Source organism: Pogoniulus pusillus, chromosome 37 (genome assembly GCF_015220805.1).
Source record: "Pogoniulus pusillus isolate bPogPus1 chromosome 37, bPogPus1.pri, whole genome shotgun sequence".
Taxonomy (NCBI): domain Eukaryota; kingdom Metazoa; phylum Chordata; class Aves; order Piciformes; family Lybiidae; genus Pogoniulus; species Pogoniulus pusillus.
The window spans coordinates 2346036-2370461 of record NC_087300.1 but is presented as its reverse complement, the minus strand read 5'-3'; the positions used below and the strand labels follow the sequence as shown (position 1 = coordinate 2370461).

The window sequence follows — 24426 nt, the reverse complement described above, 5'->3', positions numbered from 1 at the left end:
GGATTTCAGCTGCACCAGGCAGCACTGAAGCCTTTTCAGTAGGTGCTTTAGCTGACACAAGCAGGGCAGATGTTCTGCTCCCTGCAGTGAAATGACAACAACTGACTGTTAACAGCTTGAGTGTTTAGAGGGTAGGGAGGGGAAGGAAGAAAAGCCCATCCCAGTAGCCTCCAGAAGGGCAGCAAAGGCTTTTAGCTGCCCTAATTAAATCCAGTGCTGAACAGAAAAGAGCCAAGCACAAGAATCTCAAGAATTATTCTTACTGGGAGAATCAGGACACAAAGTGTAACAGTCAGTGAGAGGGCAAATCAGACACAGGGATTTTTAGACCAAAATAGGAACTGCTCCTCAAAGCATTAGGAGCAGGACAAAAAAAAACCTTCCACCAAATTCAGTCTCTCTGGGAAAAGCTGAATCCTTCTGGATTTCCACTGTACAGCTGGGTACAGTTACAGCAACCTTAGACTATGAATAGAATCAGAATGGTTTGGGCTGGAAGGGATCTTAAAGATCATCTTAGTTGCAGCCCCTCAGAAGTGTCACTTTTTACTTAGCTTATTTGTGATTGCTGCCAGCTGATGTGAGCCACAATTACCAGCTTGGCCTCCAGGAGCAGAAATGGGAGAGATTTTACTTCCTATGGTCCACCAGTGTCAAAAAAGACAAACTGCTGGAGTGGATATTGGCCTTAACAGCAGAGAAACACAGAACGGCTTAGGTGGGAGGGAACCTCAGAGATCACCTGCTCCAACCTCCCTGCCACAAGCAAGGACACCTCAACCCAACTCAGCTGCTCAATGCCTCAACACCCTCAGGCAGGAGGCCTCCACAGCCTCCCTGGGCAGCCTGTTCCAAAGTCTCACCACCGAACTACTGAAGAACTTCTTCAGCTCCAGCCTAACCCTGCTCTGCCTCAGCTACAAACCATTCCCCCTTGGCCTGTCCCTACACATCCTCACAGAAAGTCCCCCTGCAGCCTTCCTGTAGGATCCCTTTAGCTACTGGAAGGTAGCCCTAATGTCCCCCTGGAGTCTTCTCTCCTCTAGGCTGCACACCCCCAGCTCCCTCAGCCTGTCCTCCTATCAGAAGTGCTGCAGCTCTTGGCTCATCTTTGTGGCCTCCTCTGGACTCACTCCAGCAGTTCTGTGTCCTTATTATGCTGGGGACACCAGAACTGGAGACAGTATTTGAGGTGGGGTCTCACCAGAGCAAAGGGGAAGGACTCCCCTCTCTTGCCCTGCTGGCCACCCAAACCAGCAAGACACCTTCCAATCCATCCTGTGCTGTTCAAGTCAACAGCACCAAGGCCACCAGCCACAACCTACCGTAGGCCTCCTCAATCAGGCTGCAGTAGGGGTTGATGCCTGTCCTGCTCTGGTTGGCCTCTTGTTCCCCAAGCCTCAGGATGTTCTCCAGCCCATTCAATGCCACCTGAACGATCTTGGAGTCCATAACAGTCAGCAGGTCACAAAGAGGCTTGATACAGCCCAAGTTTACCAAGTACCTGAGGAGAGAACACCACCAGCAGATGCTCAGCAGCTAAAATCATCACTTCTGTCCCCTCAGAAGAAGTCAAACAAAAAAAAACTAGGAGTTACTTTTAAATATGTTCACTGTCTGCACCACTCATTTTATCCACTGTAAAGGGTCAACCCTCCTGGGGGTGGTCTGAACCTGCCTACTCCCTGAGGGTGGTCTGAACCTGACCCCAGGGGTAGTGCTCAGCCCACTCCCACCTCCTCTCTAGGTCCCCTATAGAAAGAGAGGAATTCCTGATTCTCTTTCTCTTTGCCCTCCCTCCCTGCCTGCTAGCACCACCCTTGCTCCTGCTGCTCCTGTTTTTGCCACGTGGCCACCCCACCACATGGTGGACAACCTCCTCCTGAACCTACCTCCATCCACTGCCATCAATCTGGTTGTGTATTTTGTACCTCCTTTCCCCTCCCTACACCATTTTTGTAACTCCCTTTACCTTAAATACCTTTTATTTGTTGTTAAAGGTTTTTCTTTTAACTCCCAAGTGGAAGCAAGACTCTTCTTTGGCTGTTCTACCCCTTTTTCCTCTCTACAGCCTAATTCCTTTCTTTCCAAAAGTGGAAGAGGGGAAAGCATCCTATTATTGCATTGTTCTGTTAGGTATTTGACTCTCTGGGAAGCTTAAATCAGACCAATACAAAAGGGACCTCCAAAGGTCATCTAGCCCAAGCCCCTCTGCAGTCAGCAGGAGCACCCTCAACTAGATGAGGTTTCCCAGAGCCTTGTTGAGCCTTACCTTGAATATCAGCAGGGACAGGGCCCCAACCACCTCCCCAGTGTTCCACTCCCCTCCTGGTAAAGAACTTGTTCCAGAGGGGAGCAACAATTTACAACCCAGCTACACCTCTGCCTGGGTCTCAGGTACTCTCCCAAAGCTTCTCCAAATTCTGGGGCTGCAAGACAGGCAGCAGAGCCACCAAGCCACGGGAGGGAGCACAGGGAGTACCTGATCTGCTCAGGAGTTCCTCCTGACGTTGCATTTGTGATGGCCCAGGCTGCCTCTTTCCTCGTGCGGAACTCTGCCTTCTGCAGGATTTCTATCAGCACCGGGAAAATGTTTGCATCTATGACTGCCTGGGGAGAGAGCAGGGAAAGGAAAAGGAAGGCTGAATTGCTTTCTAAAAGGCTGTGCAGCTCCTGAAAGAAACCTCTGCCTCCATTTTTCCACTGCTGAACTTTTCAAGCTGTAGCCTTCAGCTATTCCTCAGCCAAATCCTATTACCAGGAGATATTTGATCCCCTAAGCGGCAGAGTGACAATTCCTGCTCCTGCAGCAGAGCTGCACCAAGGCCTTCAGCACTCAGCTGCCTTTGGATGTAGGTCATGAAAAGGATAATTAACACTCCAGCACTTCAAAATGGGTGTATCTAATACAGCATGGAGAAACTGGGGCTGTATCTCTTCTCCTCTTCACAGAATCCCAGCGTGGTAGGTGGGAAGGGACTTCTGGAGATCATCCAGGCCAAGCCCTCTGCTGAAGCAGGACACCCACAGCAGCTTGCCCAGGATCACAATGGCCAAGGGGGGGGTTGAGATCTCTGCAGAGAAGGAGACTCTACAAGCTATTTGGGCAGCCTGCTCCAGGCCTCCAGCACCCTCGCACCAAACGAGTTTCTCCTCATGTTCATATGGAGCCTCCTGGACTGCAGTTTGCGTCCCTTGCCCCTTGTCTTCCCAGTGGTGCCCAGCAACAAGAGCCCAGCCCCATCCTCATGACCTCCACCCTTTAGCTATTGATCAGATCCCCTCTGGGGATGCTCTTCTCCAGGCTGAACACCCCCAAGGCTCTCAGCCTCCTCCTCAGAGCTGCTCCCAGCCCTTCAGCATCTTCAGAGCCTCCACTGCACTCTCCCCAGCAGTTCCTTTTCTTGAATTGGGAAGCCCAGAACTGGACACAGTTCTCCAGGTGTGGCCTCACCAGGGCAGAGCAGAGAGGGAGAAGAAGCTCCCTGACCTGCTGGCCATACTCTTCTTAATGGTCCCAGGATGCCATTGGCCTTCTTGGCCACAGGGGCACACTGCTGGCTCAGACAGCTTTTTGTGCCCCTGCACTCCCAGGTCCTTCTCCTCAGAGCTGCTTTGCAGCAGGGCACCTCTCACCTGCTCTGGTGCAGGGGATTATTCCTGCTCAGGTGCAGGACCCTACCTTCACCCTTGCTGAACTTGAGAAGGCTTCCCCTCCCCAGTTCTCCAACCATCCAGCCTGTGGGACTCATTCCAGGACAGTCTGTTGGGACAATTCACAAGCTTTCTTTTTTCAGCCCTTGCTTAGCAGATGACTGGGAGCAGCAGAGCTCCAAATTACTGCAGAGTAAGAGATGTGAATAAATCCAGCCTGTGAGTGTCAGCTGTGCTAAAGAGCTGCAGATCCTCAGTGCTGAGCTTGGAATGTGGGATGGTTACAGGTGGGGTGGAGAAGGCTGTACCTGTATTTGTGCTCTGTTTCCTGCTGTGATGTTAGATATGGTCCAACAAGCTTCTTTCCTGATTGACTCCTTGGGACTACTTAATAAGTGAAGGAGACAAGGCAGAGCTGAACAGTTCAGAATCACCTTTAGAGAAAGAAAGCAGAAATGAGGTCACCAGGATCAGGTATTTCCCCAGATGATCTCCCTAGCACACAGCCCAGTTCCCCTCACCTGGGTCTGGATGTCATCTCCTGTCACAATGTTGCCCACGGCTCGCAGAGCTGGGGAGGCCACTTTGTAGTCATTGTGCCTGCAGGAAAGAAACAGTGCAAGGACAAACAATAAACTCAAAAGAAAAGGCAGAATGAAAATAAATCCACACGCACTGGGATGCTCCAAAGATTCTCCTCCCATTGTCTCATCTCTCTTGTTTACTTAGAGTTAACCAGGTTGGAAAAGACCTTTGAGATCATCAAGTCCCCTGGCAGAAAGGTCAGATTCTTTGATGGCCTTTGAAGGTTGCCATCAGTGTATTTGATGTTTGAGAGCAGAAGACACTCTGCAACCCTCACTCCCCTTTCACAGATGGCTTGTGTCAGTCCCATCTGAAGCCCTTCCTACAGAATGAACAAGCAGCCCAGCACTGGAAAACACTCATCTGGCAAATTAAAACCTCTCAGCTACAGCTCTCAGCCTGCTTCAGCCCCTCCAGAGCCACCACCTGAGGTATCCATCAGCTAAAGCTGTGCACAGATGGGTCTGGATTTGCAGCCCTGCTCAGCCTCACTGGGCTGAAGCAGCAAGACAAGACACTTACATTAACAGCTCCACCAGTCGCCGGCACACTCCCGAGTCAATCACTGCTTGAATTTTCTCGTTGGGACCATCTGACAAGTAGGAGAGAGCCCAGCAGGCATCTGCCAGCAAGTCAGAGTCGCTGTTGAACAGCAGTCGGGACAAGACTGGCAGGCAAGGAGACACCTACAACACCAGAAGGTCGGTCAGGGTCTGCCGAGGACCCACCAGCAGGTCCGCAAGCAGACACCAGGTGGCTGTGCTGACTGCAGAGGTAAAAGTCTTGGACGTTCACAGATCCCTTCCCCAAAGGCAGCAGCTTCCTTGCCGGTTCACACAGCTCGGAGTGACAGTGGCTTAAGTCATCTCAGCAGCTTTGCTGCTAAACTGAAACTACACCTCTTCCTCTTGGACCAAATCTAGACTCTGGAGACAAGCACTACCTGTGCACACTTCTGCCCTGGAAGCTCCTTACAGGTCTGAAGTAAGAGCACTGTTTGCTTTTTCTTTTTTACTCTTAATAACCCTGAAGAGCTCAGAATTCAGAGCAGCAACCATCAGCAGTTACACCTCTGAACAACCCAGGTGGTTTCACACTCACACTAGGTTCAGATCCAATCCATCACCACAGCTTCCCAGCTTTGACACCTGAGCTTTCACTTTCAGAAGGTGAACCACACTGATTTGAAGCCCTTTTTCTTCTTCCAAAGGAGGAGGAGACACCTGAAGCCCAGCAGAACCTTTGGTTACTGCCAGCAACACACCAGGAAAGGGAAAGAAAGCTCCCACACCGACACAGGAGTCCTGTTTTGTAGCCTTTTAGAGGTCTCAGAATCAAACCTTTAGCCAGGATTTGAGCAGTCTCAAGATTCCAGAGTTTGTAACAAAAGGGTTTACAGAAGCCCAGGGTGTTGCTGCCTTGCAGGGAAGGCCTGGGCTCAGCCCTTACTTGAGGGGTTCAGCTGCCAGCTGAGCTAGGCAGAAATCTGAGCAGGCACTCATCTGCTGTGCAGTGAGACCAACCTCAGCAGGAGGAACCTCACTCTGTTCCCTCCCAGAACCACTTAGAGAAGCCCAACAGCCAAAACTGATTTAGACACACATCTCAGCTGGGTGCCATCCCCTCAGTCACCTGCCTGCCAGCAGGACTTTGCTTCTCACCTTATCAAATTCGGGTGGTGGACTCTTCCCTCTGCACAAGTTTGACAAGGCCCAGACAGCATTTCGTGTCATTGTCAACCTGGTGGACTTTGTAAGGAGCCTGAAGAGACAATCACCATGAATTACAGTCCTTGATGTGGAAGCCAGCAAGGGAATCAAAAGACAAACTAGTATGATTGCAAGGAAGTCAAACCACTCTTCCACCTGCTGCAGCTCAAGCCATGCTGCTTGTCACTGGAGCCTCTCAATAAGCAAGAAGAGAAGTGGCATGCAAAGACTTCTCAGGCTAAATACCTACTGCCCCTAACAACATCAAGTGACACGGGTCAGGAAGGCAAGTTTCACACTGGACGAGTTGCAGAACACAGCTCCAAGTTCAAATCCAGCCCAGGCAGATGCTCACACCACTGTCTGAGGTGAGATGGTCCTCACTGGAGACCAATTGGCACAAACTGGCTGCCTCTCAACCCTGGGGGCAGCAAGTCCTCAAGGCTGAGGGCTCCAATCGCTGCTGAGAGGTGACTGACAGGACGCAGTGTAACAGCCAAGCCACCTGTGACAAAGCAGCAGCTTGCCAGGATAGAGAACTCTGCACAGGCCTGACAGATTTTCTGCCTCTCTGGTGGGTGTGCAGCACACTTCAGAGCTGCAGAGGCCAAGATGGGGGTTCAGAGACCTGCTCCCTTTCCTCACTCCTAGAGGAGCTCACTCAAGACAGGCACTGGAAATCCATAGCATAAGCACACAGAGCAGGCATCTGGAGTGACACAGGGAAACAGCAAGCCCTGGGACTTCAAGAAAGGCAAGCACACTGCAACAGCACCCACTGCAGCTTCAGAGCAGGGGAGAGGGCTGTGAGGAGGCATGTTAGCTACCAAGTCCCACTCTGTGGAGCAGAGAGCTTGTCTGAACTGCCAGCTGATGTGGATCAAGGGCTTGTCTGAACTGCCAGCTGATGTGGCACCAACAGTTTGACTCCCAGACATTCCCACCACACAGGGCTGGGGAAATCTCTTCACCCAGCTCAACTACTGCTCTGCTGTAGCACCATGGGACTTCAAGAAGTGTTACTGGCAAGTATTCATGGCTACTCACATTAATAAGGGAGGAAGGATAGCGCAGTTAAGGACATAATCTCTACACACAGAGCTGTCTCCAGCAATGTTCCCCAATGCCCAGACAGCCTGAAAGGAAACAGCAACACAGTTTTAGCATTCACACAGTTTCTGAACAGAGGAAGAAAAGTCTAAGTGTGCTAAGAAAGCATTTCCCCCTAACTCCAGGCAAACACCACTTCAATTTGTGGGCTGAAGGCAGTCGTTAAGCCGCTGATGGCTCATTTTAAACACTGTTTTCATCATGGGCAATCCACTGCTGTTATCTCCCTAAGCCCAAAGTAAGAGAGAAACTTACCTGCTCTTGAACATCCTCAAAGTCAGAGTTTAACAGCTCTATAAATATAGGAACTGCCCCAGCCTCGATCACTACTTTTGTTTGTTGGGAGGTTCCCGAGGCGATGTTCGTCAGCGCCCAGGCTGCTTCGAACTGAAACGAGCAAATAAAAGGACAAAACAAACAACCCCAAAAGGTGACTAAAAGAATCCTTTATTTCACAAAGTATTTGCCATTTGAGTTTCTGCTGTATCTCTTTAAACCACTTACTGAAGAGGTTGAGAGAGAAATAAAAGCACAGCACCACAGAAGATCTGAACACTCAGAAGAAAGCATTTCCTTCTCCTAAGCGGTCAAAAGAGTCCTATCTGCTAAACGCCAGCTCAGAGGTTGGAGCTGCTCAAAGGATTAGCAAGTGAAGACATCACTGTCAGTCACACCTCATCATTTCACCAACACAGCCATTTGCCAGCAAGGGAAGACACAGAGAGAATAAATTCACCCAGAGTCGAAAGTTTCCTCTCTCAGATCAGCCAGCTCTAGCCCCCTCTGTCATCTAACACCACAGAGGCCGTCAGTTATCAGAGGGCTGGAGCACCTCTGTCAGAGATGGGGTTGGAAGAGAGAAGGCTCTGAGGAAACCTTATTGTGGCCTTCCAGTGTGTGAAGGGAGCCTACAAGAAAGCTGGGGAGGTACTTTTTAGGCTGTCAGGTAGTGATAGGAGTGGGGGCAATGGAGCAAAGCTGGAAATGGACAGATCCAGACTGGATGTTAGGAAGAAGTTCTTCAGCATGAGTGTGGTAAGATGCTGAATGGGTTGCCCAGGGAGGTAGTGGAAGCCCCAAGCCTGGAGGTCTTTAAGGCCAGGCTGGATGAGGCTCTGAACAACCTGATCTAGTCTGAGGTGTCCCTGCCCATGGCAGGAGGATTGGAGCTGGATGCTCCTTGAGGTCCCTTCCAGCCCTGGCAATTCTGTGATTTTATGATTTTGCTGCCCAGAGCTCTGAACCAAGACAAGCCTCAAGGTCTTGTGCTGCCTTTGAGCATTTTGCTTCCCCATGCCAGCCAGAGGTGGTGTGACTGTGGCAGATGTGAAGCAGCTCTCCTAGGATCAGCCATTTGTTCACGTGGACCTCAGAGCAGAGGTCCCTTCCAACCCTAACGATTCTCTGAGTTCAAGTGAAGTTGAGCAGCAAGTTCCTTGGTTTTGTCTCATCCTTTGGGTTAAAAACAGATTTCCATTCAGTTCTTCTTCAAAGTAAGCCTCTATCATAAACAGCCTCGGGCCAGAGGGCAGGAAGATAGTTGAAAGTGGTCATCAACTCTCATCCAATTCCATGTATGGAAGCATCTTTAACCCCTGCAAAATGCCTACAGTCATTACCAAGCTGGAAGGAATCTCAAGAAGCCATCTAGTCCATCTCTCTGCCCCACAGCAGGACCAGCACTACCTAACCCCTTTCTTACAGGCTCTTGGCCTGTACTTAAGCCTCCAATAACAGAGGTTTTTTATCTCCCACACATTTACTGTGGCCCCAGTAGCTCATATCAGACACAGGAAGGCCAAATCCTCTTCTGCAGCAGTTGAGCCATGTTATTTTTGCCACCATTCTTCCAGGCATCTAATTCACAGCAATCTGTAATTCCCTTTTTCTCCCCTCTGTCATCTTCTGCATCTAACCTGCATCCTCAGGGTTCAGGACATCCTTTTTCCCTGTCAGCACCCATGGGTTACCTTGCTGAGCTGTGAAGCTACAGGACCCAGAACTCAGACCAATCTCCTTTACCTGTAATGTGCAATTTTCACTTCTTTTCAGGAATTCAACAAATCTGTCCACCACTCCTTGAGTGTTGATCACTTCATCTATTGGAGGGTTGGGCTCTGCAAAAGGAAGGCAGTGTCAAAAACAGGCCAGAAGCCTAAGGCAGAGGAGTAACACACATGAGCTGGTCACTGAGTGATCTCGAGGGGCACTCAACTCAGCAGGACAATTCTCCAGGCACTCCCCAGGCTCAAAGCTGCTGAGCTTCCAGACACCAACATGCACACAGCACACACTGGCTAAAAAAGCCTATGACAGATCCTTCAGCAGGGGTGAGAGGAGCTATTTTTACCTTTGGAGAGTAGCTTCCTGAATTTCTGAGTGGTTGCTAGCTGTAGATCAGGGTCATCTGAGAAAAGCATCTCTACCATCTCTCTTGTGATCACTCCCTCCTGCAAAGGAGACAGAACAATGGTTCTGTTTCACACCAAGGTTACGTAAAGCAGCCCAGTTGTGACAGCCTTGGCACCACGGGTTTGTGCTGTGCCAGCCAAAGAGTCACACTCTGAGATCCCAGCACAGCTATTCACTTCTGGCAGACTTTTCCAGCTCGCTGTAGTAACACTTGCAGCACTCTCAACAGTGAGCAAACAAAACAGCAACCTGGTCTAGTGAGAATGACCCTGCCCATGACAGAAGGGTTGGAACTGGATGATCTTTAAGGTTCCTTCCAACCCTAACTTGTCTATGAATCTGTGAAAGCCATTGAGGTTTGTCAGCTCCAGGCAGCCCACAGCACTAAAATCCATCTGACTGTACAACTCTAACCAGAAGCACCTTTCCCCCTCTCCACCAAGCTCCAACCAGAAGCACCTTTCCCCAACTCCACCAAGCTCCAACCAGAAGCACCTTTCCCCAACTCCACCAAGCTCCAACCAGAAGCACCTTTCCCCAACTCCACCAAGCTCCAACCAGAAGCACCTTTCCCCCTCTCCACCAGGCTCCAACCAGAAGCACCTTTCCCCCTCTCCACCAAGCTCCAACCAGAAGCACCTTTTCCCCTCTCCACCAAGCTCCAACCAGAAGCACCTTACCCCACAGGTTGTGGCACTAACATAAGAATCCACAAGGAGACTATCAAACATGGAAGCATCTTCATTGATCAGCTCCACATTTCTTCTTTTGAAGAGCTGGTGAGGAAACAAAAGACAGGAGTCATTGTTAGAAAGCAATGAAGACATCTTCCTAACCAGATATTCTTGTTCCTCAGATTTTCAGTTAGGCTGAAGGCAGCCAAGAGAGGGAGGCAGCCATTAATAATAGCTCTGCACTCTGAAGACAAGCTTGGCATAGAAACCCCACCAATAAAACAGGCTAAGTCTTGCCTTCAGATACGCAAATGTCCAAGTCCCTGAGACACTGGCACAGGCAAGTGCAGAATTTGACCCAACAAGTCAGGCACACTGGGGAGGAAGCAGCTGGTTTGCTCTGTCAGTGTCTCATTTACATCTAGGCTGAGTCACACACATCACCCAGGAGTCACCTCTTACCTCCAAGCCAACAAAAACCCAAACCAAACCAACATGTGCAGCCCTTGCTCTGCCTGCTTTGAGGAAACAACCTCCTCCACTGAGAAAACAATCAAGAAAGAACACCACAAAACCCTTTAAAACCAAGGGTCTGTGAACAAAACCCTCCAGCACCCCGAGGCCAAAGTGCTTGGAGCGCTCTTAGTGCGAGCTGGGTGCTGGAGGGGTCCAAAGGAAAAGAGAGAACAGCAAAACTTTGATTAGAAGAGTGGAACCCTAAAGAAGAGGATTGCCAACAAAGCTCAATGCACAGCTCCTTGAAGACTGCAGTCTGGCAGCAGCACCATCCTGGCTGTGTTTAGCTGTGCACAAGCTAGGCAGGGTGACAGTTACCTGCTGCTCTCGTTTCTGTTTGCGCAGCTGAATGCCTTCCTCTTCCCTCCTCCGCCGCATCTCCTCGGGGTTTAGGGCTTTGTTCTTGTAGCTCTTCATTCGGTAGTTGTCCTTGGCAGGGCTCGCCATGGTTTCTGCCACGAGAAGAGAGCTGGCTCAGGGCTCCTGTCGCTCTCTGCTCTTTTACTCTTAGCCTAGGGAGGTGGAGTCACAGTCCCTGGAGGTGTTCGAGAAAGGTGCAGACAAGGTACTGTGGGACGTGGTTAAGGGTCGTGGTGCTTGTAAAGGTTTAACCCTCCTGGGGGGTGGTATTGAACCTGACCCCAGGTGTAGTAGTTAACCCACTCCCACTTGCTGTCTAGCCCCTATAAGAACAGAGGAACTTCCTCTCTCTTTCTCTCTTTCTCTCTCTCTTTCTCTCTCTCTTTCCTGCCTGTTACCACCACCTCCTTGCTGCTGCTCCCATTTTTTACCACGTTGCCATTCTTCCACGTGGTGGACAAATCCCTTCCTGACTCTGCCTCCATCCATTGCCATTGAGCTGGCTGTTTACATACACATTTTGTATCTTGTTTTTTCCCTTCCCTACACCTCTTTGTAACTCTTCCATCTTACCTTCTATTTACTGTTAAAGGCTTTTTCCCCTTTTAACTTCCCAAGCAAAGTGAGACTATTTATTTGGATGTGTTTTACCTTCTTCCTCTGCATCTAACTCCTTTATTTCCAAAAGGGGGCAGAGGGGAAGGCATCCTGTAATTGTATTGGTTCTGTTAGCTGCATTTTGGGGCTCTGGGAAATTTCAACTAGAACCAAGACAGCAGTGCTGGGCTGATGGTTGGACTCAGTGATCTTCAAAGAATCATCACAGAATGGCTTAGGTTGGAAGAGATCACAGCTTCACCACCCTCACTGTAAAGAACTTCTTCCTAACATCCAGTTTCAATCTCTCCTCTGCCAGTTTGAACCCATTCCTCCTTGTCCTGTCACGACAAGACCTTGTCAATAGTCCCTCTCCAGCTCTCCTGTAGCCCATCTTCAGATACTGGAAGGCCACTCCAAGGTCTCCTGGAAGCTTTCTCTTCTCCAGGCTGCAGAGCCCAAACTCTCTCAGCCTGTCCTCATCTCAGAGCTGCTGCAACCCTCTGAGCATCTTTGTGGCCTCCTCTGAACTTGCTCCAACAGTTCCATGTCCTCCAAAACTGCACACAGTACTGCAAGTATCTGCTCCAGCCTCACTGCTATGGGCAGGGATGTCTCCCAAGTTGATTTAGTTGTTCAAGGCCTCATCCAACCTGACCTTCAACACTCCCAGTGAGGGGCATCCACAACCTCCCTGGGTACCTGTTCCAGAGTCTCACCACCTCCAGTTCTGAAGCCCTCAGCATAAGGGCACAGAGCTGTTGGAGTGAATCCAGAGGAGGGCCATGAAGATGAGCCAAGAGCTCCAGCACCTCTGCTATGAGGACTGAGGGAGCTGGGGGTGTTCAGTCTGGGGAAGAAAGGCTGCAGGGGGACCTTAGAGCTGCCTGCCAATAGCTGAAGGGATCCTACAGGAAGGCTGCAGAAGGACTTTTCATGAAGGTGCTGGAGACAGGACAAGAGGGAATGGTTTGAAGCTGAGGGAGAGCAGGGTTAGACTGGAGCTGAGGACTCAGAGAGGTCTTTTCCAACCAAACCAATTGTATGATTCTATCCTGTGATGGTTTTGCACCACACAGAATTTGGGATCTAACCCCTCAAAGGTAAATTCCCACTTAGGATTTTGAAGTCAAATGAAATGATTATTTACAAAAGTAGGCTAAACATAAAAGGTAATAAACACATCCAGATAGATATATACACATCCAACTAGACAACAGCTCAACCAACCCCCTGGACAAAAGCCCAGGGGCTGTTACCAGCTAACACAATATTATCTCTCCCTGCTCCCAGTCAGTGTTCTTAACAACCCAAACAATGGTGAAGAGGACGAGGCCAGAGAGATAGAAAGGGGGAAAAAAGCAAGCAAGAAGAGAGCCAAGAACAAGCTGTGCCTCAAAACATATAGCATTTTTTTTAGAGCAATGGGAAGGGATAAAGATATCTCATGGGTTTGGTCAGCCCCTTGAGAGCAGAGTCCATCCCCACCCCTCCTGGACTCTCTCAAATTCCCTAAAAGACTTTGATTTACAGTTTAAAATTCACTAGTCTGAAAAGTGTAACATATTCCTCACCAGCCAAGCCCACACACACAAGAAGAAGCACAGAACAGGGAAACAGATTTGTGAGAGCTGTTCTCAAACACTGAGGTAGAAGCTCCAAGTTTGACTGTGACCCTGAGCTGGGCTCATGGCAGTTAGGAGCATTAGGAAGTTTCTAGGAAGCTTAAGAATAGATTTTTCTGTACCAAAAAGAACCTGGACCCAACTTGACACACATCAAAGCTTTCTACTCAAACAGTTCTGCTGGTGCACAGCTAAATCCTCCTTTGGTTTGCAGGAGAAATTATTTCCCTTGTCTCATCTTGGTGAGATTCTGGAACAGGCTGCCCAGGAAGGTTCTCCATCCTCCTCAAAGGTGTTCAAGGCCAGACTGGATGAGGCTCTCAGCAGCTGAGTCTACTTGAGAGGTGTCCCTGCCCACGGTAGGGAGGTTGGCAGGAATGATTTCAGGTCCCTTTCAACCTGAGCCATTCTGTGATTCTACAATCATGGCATGAACACAGATGGACTTTCCCCCCCCATACACGTTGAAAGGTTCCCAGTGTCTGCATGGCAAAAACCCAACAGAGCTCAGAGCAACCCAAGGCCTTCATTTCCCACTAACAGCAGACCTGTGCAGGCCACCTCTGCCCCACCAGGTTACTGCAAGCATTCAGTATCTGACCCACTTTATTTTGCTGTTTCATCTCTACTTCAAACTTGATTACTTGTGGCTTTGCCTCCCAGCCAGGGAAGTGCCACACCACTAATTGACACAGTTAAAGACACTCGGGGCCAGGCAACGACCTGAGTACAGGAGGATGCAGATTCCTCAGCTGCTTCCAGCTGTAACCCACTGCTTTGACCATGCCGACTCCTTTTTCAACAGCCCAAACTCTTCCTGTCTCCCACTAATGATGCAAAGGACTGGATTAACATCTGTGCCTCTCTCAGGACAGGAGGGAAGCAATTGTGATACACAATGGCCATTAACCCTGAGACCAACCTACCCTTCTCCAGAAGTCTGCTGGAAACCAGTATCTTTGTTTACTTCCACCTGCTAAAGGCAGTGCTACAGAGGCCACTTCTTCCACCTATCTCTTTCAAGCTATGCACTCCTCAAGCCAACTGCTTACAGAGAGTTTCAGTCTGACTTATCAACTGCCTCCAGCCACCCTGGAGCCCTCTCAAGGCCAGCTGGAGAAGCTTCAGACCTTACTGCCCTCCTGCTAAGAAAGCCCACAGCCAAGCCAAGAGAAAAACATACACAACATACAAATGTCCAACGTTTTATTGCTGTTGAAAGAGGAAACAAGTGGAAAATGTGACAGAAAAGGAAACAAAACACTTAGAAATCTATGATTTAAAAAAAACCCAAATGTAAAGACACCAAGCATTGGGAAAAAGCCAAGTCCTGAGGTGGCCCTGGGCACCCTGGAGGAGTCCCCAGGGACCTTCGAGGATCCCTTCGACTCCAATGCAACCTGTGAGCCTGTGAGGTCAGCCCTTGCTTTCTAAGAGGGCATTCTCCTCCCCAACCAAAACATCAAGAGGACATTCCTCTAAAGAACCAATCTCACCAGAACTCAAGCTCCTCAGGTCGTTTCCACTGTAACAGAGATTTTGTCCCCAGCAAACAGCCCTGCCCCTTGGCTGTCCAGAGCTGGGAGAAGTTCTGGAGCTCAGCAACCGACAGCTTTCCCCCAGAGACAACACCAAACTTGAAGAGGTGCAAGTTTGCTGGCACCTCTGAAGTTAAAAAGAAACCACTTACTACAATTTATGATCAGCAACAGCAGTATTGCAGGGTCAGGTTAGAAAAGTTTTACCCAGTGAGGTGCTCAGGGCACTGCAAGTGGCCAGAAGGTGCAAACAAAAGGAACCCCAGCATCACACTGGGACCAGTAAGGAAGAGGTGTAATTGCCTCCAAATTGGCTGCAGGGTTGAAGCAAGCAAATTAAAGAAGGCCTTGCAAGATGTTGAGCCTTACAGAAGTTCACTTTTAGTCCCCTTTCTAAGCCCCCCATTTCATAAGGCCTATCCTCAATCAAACCAAGGAGAGAAACCTACTTACAACGCTGAGCAGGGCTGTTGGGACTACACCTTGCTGCCAGCTGCACTGGGAAGTGTGGATTAAACCATGAATTGTCTTCCTGAGTTGATTTCTCAGAGGTTCAGAAGCCAAGCTGCCCTGGTTGAAAAGGTATTTGACCATTTACATGGCAAATAACAGCAGAGACTGAGAATCACAGGAACCATGCAACTGCTCTCACTTGTCCATCCCTCTTCCCAGCAGCACTGTAGGCCAAGAAAGGAGGGAAGAATTTTATTACTAACTGAAAAGCAGCTAATTGAGAAGACTTTTAAAAGAACCCAAATGCTCTCTGGGTTTAGGTCTGATCCTACAGGAGCAAGGTCTGTCACCTACAAAGAGATTTTGATTGAGAAAATGTATTTAACCACCTGTGATGTCAGTGCATTTGGACTGCTACAGCACCAGCTACCAGAGCCACACAAAGAAAGAACTGCCACCTTCCTTCTGAAGGTTACAAGAGAATCCCTAACGAGGCCAAGTTTACCTCTTTGGAAAGCAAAGGCTCCAATTAAAAGGTAATTGCGTAAATGAGGAGGAAAAAAAGAGTGAAGTGACTTCATGCCACACACAAGGTTACCAGCCAGGAGTCACAGAAACAGCTGAGTGACACATGGCAGTTCAGCTGCATGCCAACTGGCACAACCCCACTCAGCTGGACATAGCCCGGACCCAGCTCTGGGTGTCAGTTGTGGTGGGTTTGCACCTAGGTCTGGATGCTTTCCACAGGCTCCACAACCTCTCTGGGCAGCCTGCTCCAGGGCTCCAGCACCATAGAATCAACCAGGTTGGAAGAGACCTCCAAGCTCATCCAGTCCAACCTAGCACCCAGCCCTATCCAATCAACCAGACCATGGCACTAAGTGCCTTCCACCACCTCCCTGGGCAGCCCATTCCAATGGGAAATCACTCTCTCTGTGAAGAACTTCTTCCCAATATCCAGCCTATACCTACCCTGGCACAACTTGAGACACCACAGACATTTCTCCTGCCGTTCAGATGGAGCCTCTTGGGTTCCAGTTTGTGCCCATTGCCTCTCGTCTTGTCAAAGAGTCAGGTCCCATCCTCTTGCTGAGCATTGCTCAAATCCCCTCTGGGGCTGCTCTTCTGCAGCCTCTCAGCCCCAGGGCTCTCAGCCTTTGCTCCTCACAATGCTGCTCCAGGCCCCTCTGCTGAACTCCCCAGCAGTTCCCTCCCTTTTGAACTGGGGAGCCCAGAACTGGACACAATACTCCAGATATAGCCTCACTAGGGCAGGACAGAGGGAGAGCAGCAGCAGTGCCTCTTCCCAGCCCATCACCTCTATCAGCACTTCACTAACATTCAATCACCAATCTCTTCCATAATGCCACATTTCCATGGCAATGAGTGAACACCACAAGTGCAGGACTGTGACTTGAGGCTGAGCTCAGCAGGTGCTGTGGGCACCACAGACTGCAGCAAGCCCAAACACAGGAGACAGGACAGACAGTGGGATGCCAGGCATGTACACACTCTTCACTTGCAGTGTTTCAGCAGTGAGCATCAGCTCCTCCAGCACGACTGCAGCTCAGGCTGCAGCCTGAAGTCCTATCAGTGTGAACATCCACAGCACTACCTCACTGAATCTGGAGCACCCTGAACTGTCAGAGCAGGGACAGCAATCATCTAGCTGCTCACAGAGGAGTGATGTACAGAAGATACTCCAAGCCACAGATTTTCCCACTGTGTCTGAATGCTTTGCTCCGAGAAGCTTGGCTTCAACTGAAGAGCTCTCACCTGTCAGTGAGAACAGGAGCACAACTGGAGGGAGCTTCATGAACTACTCTCTAACTTCAGCTGCTGCTCAACCTCTGCAGAACAGTGACCTACTGACAGCACCTTGTGCTTCACCTCTCCTAGGAAGGGTTTTTTTCTCCTCCAAGAAACACCTAAGCCCTGCCTTAAATGATAGAATCAGCTCACGCCCTGGCATTACAAAACTGCTGTGATGTTGTCCCAGCTCTGAGCTTACCTGCAGGACTCCTGAGCAATGAGGCCTTTTCCTTCTACACCACAGCAGCTCATCCAGGCTTATTTGTGCAGCCTGTGGCTGCTGCAGCTACCCCTTTTTCACCCTGAGACCACACCAAACAGACTGCACGCCAGATAAACGCTTCTGGCAGTGCCTGCAGCCTGCTCATCCCTTATCTTTCCCCGGAAGCCACCCCCACAATCATCCTCCTGGCACAGCAGGTATAGTTCTGTTTCTACGATGGGGACAGGCTGCAGGCAGCCAAGCACAGGTGCCTGCGGTGGTACCGGGAGCACATCTAACCTGCTGAAGGAAGAGGACAGGCTGACTGCCATGCAGACATGTGGATGGCATGGCCACACACCACAGCACTGTCCCTTCACAACACTATGTTTGCACCCCCAGGGCTGCTGAGGCAAGAAGCCAAGCTCAAGCCTGCCTGCCCAGGTGCAGGATCATGCCTGTGTGGGAGCAGAACGGTTCGGCAAGGGCTGGAGCTTGCCCTTGCTCTCCTGGAATATCAGAGCAGCGTGAACATGTTGTTAGAACAGAAAGGGAAAACAAAATCTAGGCCAGGATTAGAATGAGGCACCTCCTCCACCAGTGGAAACATAACAGAGCCCTTCCAAATCCAGCAGAAGCCAGTTCAGCTACTTAGGCTGCAGGCCCTCACCTACTCTCCACTCCCGCTGCACAAACAGCCTACTTTTCTAGGAACCTCTTTTCATCTGAGCTCAGCACCCCTTGGATTATCCCACAACAACAGTCCCTGCCTTCTCTTTTCCCTGCTCAACCAGAACTGGCACAGAAGTCCCCCTGAAGTCCCTGTGTCTCCTCAGCAGTGCACCACCATCCCTGACCTGGGGCTAGAGGGACCCAGGGTGCATCACCCTCACCTCAACCTCCTCAGTGCAATTCACCTTCCCTTGGGCAGAAGGCAAAATCTTGGCAAGGCAAAACGCTTGCACCGTGTTAAACCCCTGAGCCTGCAGAGCTTCCAACGACCTCTTCCCAACACCTCTGCGGAACAGCTTCACAAATCCACAGGAGCTTTATCGCTGTTTCCAAGCACGAAGAGCATTTCAGGACCTGCTGTTGACACCAAAACCTCCCCGAGTTCACTCCCAGAAAACACCGAACTTAGACTCGCAAGGCACTTAACACTGCTCTGACCCAGCCTGGCCAAAACTCCCTTTCGCTGCTAGGAACGGCCTGAGCTCACAGTTCAAGTGGGTGCCTTTTGCAGCCAAGCACCTCCCTGCATCAGCGACCTCGATTCACAGCAGCTCCACAGAAGCGGCAGCATTTGCATTTCAATGCTTCTCCTATTGAGCATCCCAGCTTTGCGCCTCCACTCAGAGCTGCTGAGTATCAGCCCCGAGATGTTAAATCGGAGATTAAATTCCCTGCCAACACGACATGTTGAAGAGATCTAAGGACTGGCATTTCTCTCTAGCTCCTCAGCACCCAGCAGCAGGTAACCTTGGCTCTGCAAGGCCAATCCTGAAATCCATTTGTACATCTTTGATGACTTTATTAATGCGCAGCTATGGAAAGCTTTGCTCAGGCACCTCAGAGATCGGGGAGATGTAAGGCAAACTAAAAAGCAAACCACTCACTAAGTCCTGGCTCAGAGAGGCTCTTCTGTCCTGAGGGAAAGAGCAGCCACCGGAAAATTTGGCAGAAAGGCCAAAACGGAACAGGTGCCAAGTGTCTGAGGCAGCAGCTTTTCTTTCTTACCTGAGTGGCTGTGGAGTGTGATACACTCAGGGGAAGTCTCCAATTCCACTTCGGTGAAGCCACTACCTGACCAGCTTACAAACAAGGACTGAGATGGAAACAGCGAGTTCAGATGCAGCTCCATCAGCCTAAGCCAGTGAGACACAGGCCAGAAGCACACAAGTCACTCTGCTCACTATTAACCAGGCACCAGTGAGCTCCTGCAACGAGCTGAGGTCATTTCAGAGCATAAAGTCCACCTTAAACACACACACACACACCAGCCCACCACAGATGAACCTTCCAGGGTTGCAAAGCACCAGTGAGGCACATCCCATTTTTAATCACTTTTCAGAACACTGACTGCCTACATCCTCCATACTCACTCCACTAAAAGCCCCCACAAACCCAATCTACTTCTCCTTAGTCTCCCCAGAGAGAGAAAATTGCCCAGGTGGGATTTTAAAGCCACTACTAAGTGGTGCCTCTTGGCATGCTAAACATTTTTGTCATCAAAAAGCCTCCATGGAATCAAAATTCCCCTTTGGAATCAAATTCTTGATAGAAGTTGGTTAAATCCAAAGCAAGGCTTTATGAAGCTAAAACTTCATGCTGGGAATCACTTGAGGTGTTCTGTGAGCTGAGAATCCTCTTAACAAGAGCTTCAGGAGCCATCAAACTTAGGGATGAAGCTTAACTGAATAATTCCTTGTGCAAAAGGAAACTCCTGCAGGATACAGAAGAAGTTTGGCTCCTGCAGCAGGTTTTGTTGGCTTTGCTGAGGAAACCCAAAATATCCTCCAGTTGTCATCCAAACTGAAGAATCAGAAGGGTAGGGGTTGGAAGGGAGCTCCAAACATCATCCAGTCCAAGCCCCCTGCCAGAGCAGGACCACCTAGAGCAGGTCACACAGAAACTACCTTCACAGGTTGCCACACACATCCTTATGCATGGAATTAAGGCATTCAGCAGTGTGCAAGTTTGATTTTGAAGGCTGCAAGCACTCAAATCCTGCAACAGCTCTGCAAAAGCCAACAGACTACAGCAGCTCAAGCAGAACTCTCTAATCCCAAGGTCATTTCTGCCAGGCCAAGATTTTAATGGCTTCTTCATGCTACTGGATCCCAAACTCCACCTCACTTCTTTCCAGATGACACCAGTCCAATTTCTCTGCATTACAAACAGCATTTGCTTCAAACCTTTATTTATTTATTTTAAGCTGCTGATTAAAGCCTCCAAGCTGAGTCACTGCAGGGACTCACATGTCTAAATCAGGACTTGTGCTGCTGAGTCAGACCAAAGTGACAGAGCAGAGCAATAGTGATGCTGACAGATCTGACAAGGCCTTTTTTAAGCTAAAAATGAGAAAAGCATCCAAAAAACTCTTTCCCAGAGGTAATCTTCTGAAGAGATCTGTGACAGGTCTGCTGCTGGGCACAGGACACGTCCCTACAGCGAGTCTGGAGAGCTGACAGCTGCATGTTCAGAGTGCAGAAGGGCAGGAGAATTACACCACTACTTGAATACACTTGATGAAGCCCAGCAACACTGATCCACCACTTAGTGCCCACTGGGGACGTTTCAAAGCCCCCCAGCTCTGAGGAAGCACTGAGCCAGATGACCTCTAAAGCTCCTTCCAACCTCAGTTGTCCCTGTGATAGGATAAACTTGCTCAGGTCTAATTAAGCCCCACCTAAATTTGACAAGCAGCAGCCAAACACACTCAGTGTGCTACTGAGCTTGATCTGAGAAGCCTCACTGGCCATCCTCTTTGGGTTTCTCCATTTCAGGTACTCACTGGAAGCCCAGAGGAGCTCCCATCTCCTCCTGCCTCCCCAGTTACACAGGCTTTGGGCTGCATAACAAATTCCTACAGCATCACACTCCTGCAAGAAAACTCCTCTGGCCACACAGAAAGAGCTACTGCTCAGATCTTAGGAAGAAGTGGTTGAGTAGAAGGGTGGTGAGACTCTGGAATAGACTGCCCGGGGAGACTGTGGATATCTCCTGCCTGGGGGTGTTCAAGGCCAGGTTGGATGAGATCTTGTGCAGCTGAGTCTAGCTAAGAGGTGTCCCTGCCCATGGTGGGAGGTTGGAGAAGCTCTGAGGTCACTTCCATCTCAGCCATTCTATGATCCTGAAGGTCTCTTCCAACCAAATACATCCTCTGATTTTCTGGGATTCTGTTTGCTCTGCTGCCTTTGTTTTCAGCCTTTACTAGGAATAAGCAGAAGCAGCTCTCAGAGCTGTCTCACACTCAGCCTCCTGCACTTTCCCAGGGAGGAAAATGCTTATCCAGGCAGCCCTGGGGCTGCCTGGTGCTGCAGCCACCACTGGCTCATCCCCCTCCTGGTTTGGGAAAAGCCAGCGATGTGATATCACTGCTGGAATGTGCAACAGCTTTGCTGATGGTGCTGGCTGTGGAGGGGGGCAGGGGAAAACAAAAACTCTTTAGGGAAACTGAAGGATCCTGCAGCCTGATCATCCTTCAGCCCAGGATAGATTCCTTTTAGGCTGCCCACATCCTGAGGCACACAGAATCACCTATTCCTCAATATATTCCTTTCAACTCTACTCCTCCACCCTAAAACCGACAAAATGTGAAGTTTCCAGGCTTTAAATCCTTGTTCATCCTTATTTCTATCTCTTCAGACATTCAGATTTCCCTGAAAGTGGATCCAGCACAGCACAGTCACCTGAGGTCAAAGAGTCCTTTGGGGACAGATCTTAAAACAGGGATTAACTCTGACTGTCAGCTCAAACTTGACCCACAAGAGTTATCACAGTCAGTGTTACAGGTTGGAAGTGACCTCTGGAGATCATCCAGTCCAACCCCCCTGCCAGAGCAGGATCACCCAGGAACACACACAGGTGGGTTTGGAAAGTCTGCAGAGAAGAAGACTCCACAACTTCTCTGTGCAGGCTGCTCCAGGGCTCTGCACCCTCACAGGGACAAAGTTTTCCCTCCTGTTCCCACAGCACCTCCTCTGCTCCAGCTTGCCCCCAGCGCCCCTTGTGCTGTCCTTGGACACCCCTGAGCAGAGCCTGGCTCCTGCCCTGCACATCTTTATCACAGCACTTAGGGCAGCCCTCAGGCCCCTCTGCTCCAGGCCCCCAGCTCCCTCAGCCTGGCCTCACAGGAGATGCTCCACTGCCTGCAGCAGCTGTGGGGCTCTGGCATGGACTCTTTTAAAGCAGTTCCCTGAGGTTCTTCTGGAAGTGAGTGGCCCAGAACTGGACACTATTCCAGATGTGGCCTCACCAGGGCAGAGCAGAATCTCTCTGACCTACTAACCACAGCCCTTCTAACCCATCCCAGGAAACCTTTGGCCACATTGCTGGCTCCTGGCCATCTTGTTCTCCACCAGGACTCAGGTCCTTTCTCCCACAGCTGCTCTCCAACAGATCAGCCCCCATACTACACTGGTCCATGGAGGAGTTCTGTCTCAGATGCAAGACTCTGCCCTTGTCCTTGTTGCATTGCAGTTTCACCCCAACCAACTCTCCAGGCTGTCCCTAGGAGGTTAAAATCAACCAGAAAGAGACAATCCCAAAGAACTAGATTCACTACAAGCTCACCCTTCCCAAGCTGTGCCTTGCTCCAGAAACAAACCAGCACTGATTTGCTAAGCAGATTTGGGTTTACCTGGCCCTTGAGGGCACACAAGAGCTGAAAGGTTGAAGAAATTGGTGATTTCACTACTGCAGTGATCGAGCTCCCCTTCACAAAGTTCATGTTTGCTCACCTGATGACAAGCAAACAAAGCAACAGAGCCAAATCACTGGTTAGAATTCATCAGCCACCCGAGTTTTGTTAGGGATTGGGCCACTACCTACTGCTCCACAGGCTCAGCAGCAGCAGAAAGGCAATCCAGACATGGCATTTGCACAGCAAGCCAAAAGGAACTGATCAGCACTTTCAATTGATGAACATTTCACTGAAGCAAAGAAACATCCTGCTCGGAAAAGACCCTCAGGGTCACCAAACCCAACACACATCAAGCCCCTCGGGGTCACCAAGCCCAGCCAATATCCCTACTCTACAAGGTTCATCCTAAATCATATCCCCAAGTGTCACATCCAGATAATTTTTAAGCACATCCAGGGTTGGTGACTCCACTACCTCCCTTGGCAGCTCATTCCAATGCCTGACCACTCTTATTGGGAAAAATGTTTTCCTAATATCTAGTCTAAACTTACCTAGCCACAGCTTGAGGCCATTCCCCCTTGTTCTATCACTAATTACCCAGGAGAAGAAACCGGCAGCAACCTCTCCATAACAAACCTGTCAGGTAGCTGCAGACAGTGATGAGGTCAAGATTTCAAGAGCAACACAGCACAGCTGCTCGACTCACACCATGCAAAGAGGCTGCCACTACTCATGAGCACATGGTAAGAAGTGGTTTGAAGCTGTGGGAGAGCAGAGTTGGACTGTATCTGAGGATATAAGCTGCAGCACAGGAGCTGCCACCTCAACACAAGGGGGAACTTCTTGGCTGGAAGGGTCCCAGAGCACTGGCACAGGCTGCCCAGGGAGGTTGTGGAGTCTCCTTCTCTGAAGGCTTTCAAGGCTTGTCTGGATGTGCTCCTGTGTGACCTGAGCTAGATTGTATGATCCTGCTGTGGCAGAGAGTTGGACTGGCTGAGCTCTTTGGGTCCCTTCCAACCCCTGGCATTCTGCGAGGTAGAAGTTCCTCAATAGGAGGGTGGTGAGGCTCTGGAAAGTCTGCCCAGGGAGACTGTGGATGCCTCCTGCCTGGAGGTGTTCAAGGCCAGGTTGGATGAGGCCTTGAGCAGCTGAGTGTAGCTGAGAGGCATCCCTGGGTGTAGCAGGGAGGTTGAAACAGATGAGCTCTGAAGCTTCTTCCAGCCTAAGCCAAGCTATGCTTTAGAGCATCACCACAATGTAACAGCAGCCTCAGTTTACTGGAAAGGAGCAAGTGAGATGAGCATGAATTTAATACTGTCCTCATTTACATTATTTTGTCAGAACAAAAACCTGCTTCAAACACCAAGCAGAAGCAGGGAGGGGTGGTGGGGAAGGATGGGAAGCTCCTCTGCAGCTCCACACAGCACGAGCAGTTTTCAGACACTCACCAACAGACCCAAGGACATTTTTTCCACCTCCCAAGCTGCCAGTCAAGATTTTACATCTCAAACTAAAACCTAAGCTTGAAGAGCTGTTCTGGAGTGGAAGAGCCACGGTGCACACAGACTCACAGCCACTGACTTAGCCTGGAACATCACAGGAGGGGTCTGAGGGAGAGTTTTGCATGAGACTGTTTTGATCAAGCAACATCCCACCCCAAAGGGTGTTCTTAAAGCTTCTGAAGCCTGGTTAAAAGACAATACTGAAGGTGACAATTGCCAGGAACTCAACCCTTACTCCTCAGAGTAAGGGCTGCTTTGCAGAGAACCTTTGCTTTGCAGAGAACAGGCTTCCTGCAGGCTTGGCTTTCCCCT

At 50.0% G+C, this 24426-nt stretch overlaps 1 protein-coding gene across 4 annotated transcripts in view; it reads right to left on the bottom strand.

Moving 5' to 3' along the window:
- The window catches only part of KPNA6 (karyopherin subunit alpha 6), a 28641-nt gene that overhangs the window by 2667 nt on the left and 1548 nt on the right, over window positions 1-24426 (bottom strand). For 2 of the 4 annotated variants that reach the window (XM_064172376.1, XM_064172379.1), the window contains exons 2-13: window positions 10979-11112; window positions 10151-10246; window positions 9409-9508; window positions 9081-9175; window positions 7314-7445; window positions 6996-7084; window positions 5901-6000; window positions 4762-4925; window positions 4176-4254; window positions 3963-4088; window positions 2483-2610; window positions 1326-1504 (exon numbers count right to left, since the gene is read on the bottom strand). In XM_064172376.1, coding sequence (XP_064028446.1) covers window positions 1326-1504; window positions 2483-2610; window positions 3963-4088; window positions 4176-4254; window positions 4762-4925; window positions 5901-6000; window positions 6996-7084; window positions 7314-7445; window positions 9081-9175; window positions 9409-9508; window positions 10151-10246; window positions 10979-11112 — 1422 coding nt within the window. Of the gene's footprint in view, window positions 1-1325; window positions 1505-2482; window positions 2611-3962; window positions 4089-4175; window positions 4255-4761; window positions 4926-5900; window positions 6001-6995; window positions 7085-7313; window positions 7446-9080; window positions 9176-9408; window positions 9509-10150; window positions 10247-10978; window positions 11113-15233; window positions 15330-17244; window positions 17266-24426 lie in introns of those variants that run through there. The other 2 variants (XM_064172380.1, XM_064172377.1) reach the window with 2 other exon arrangements.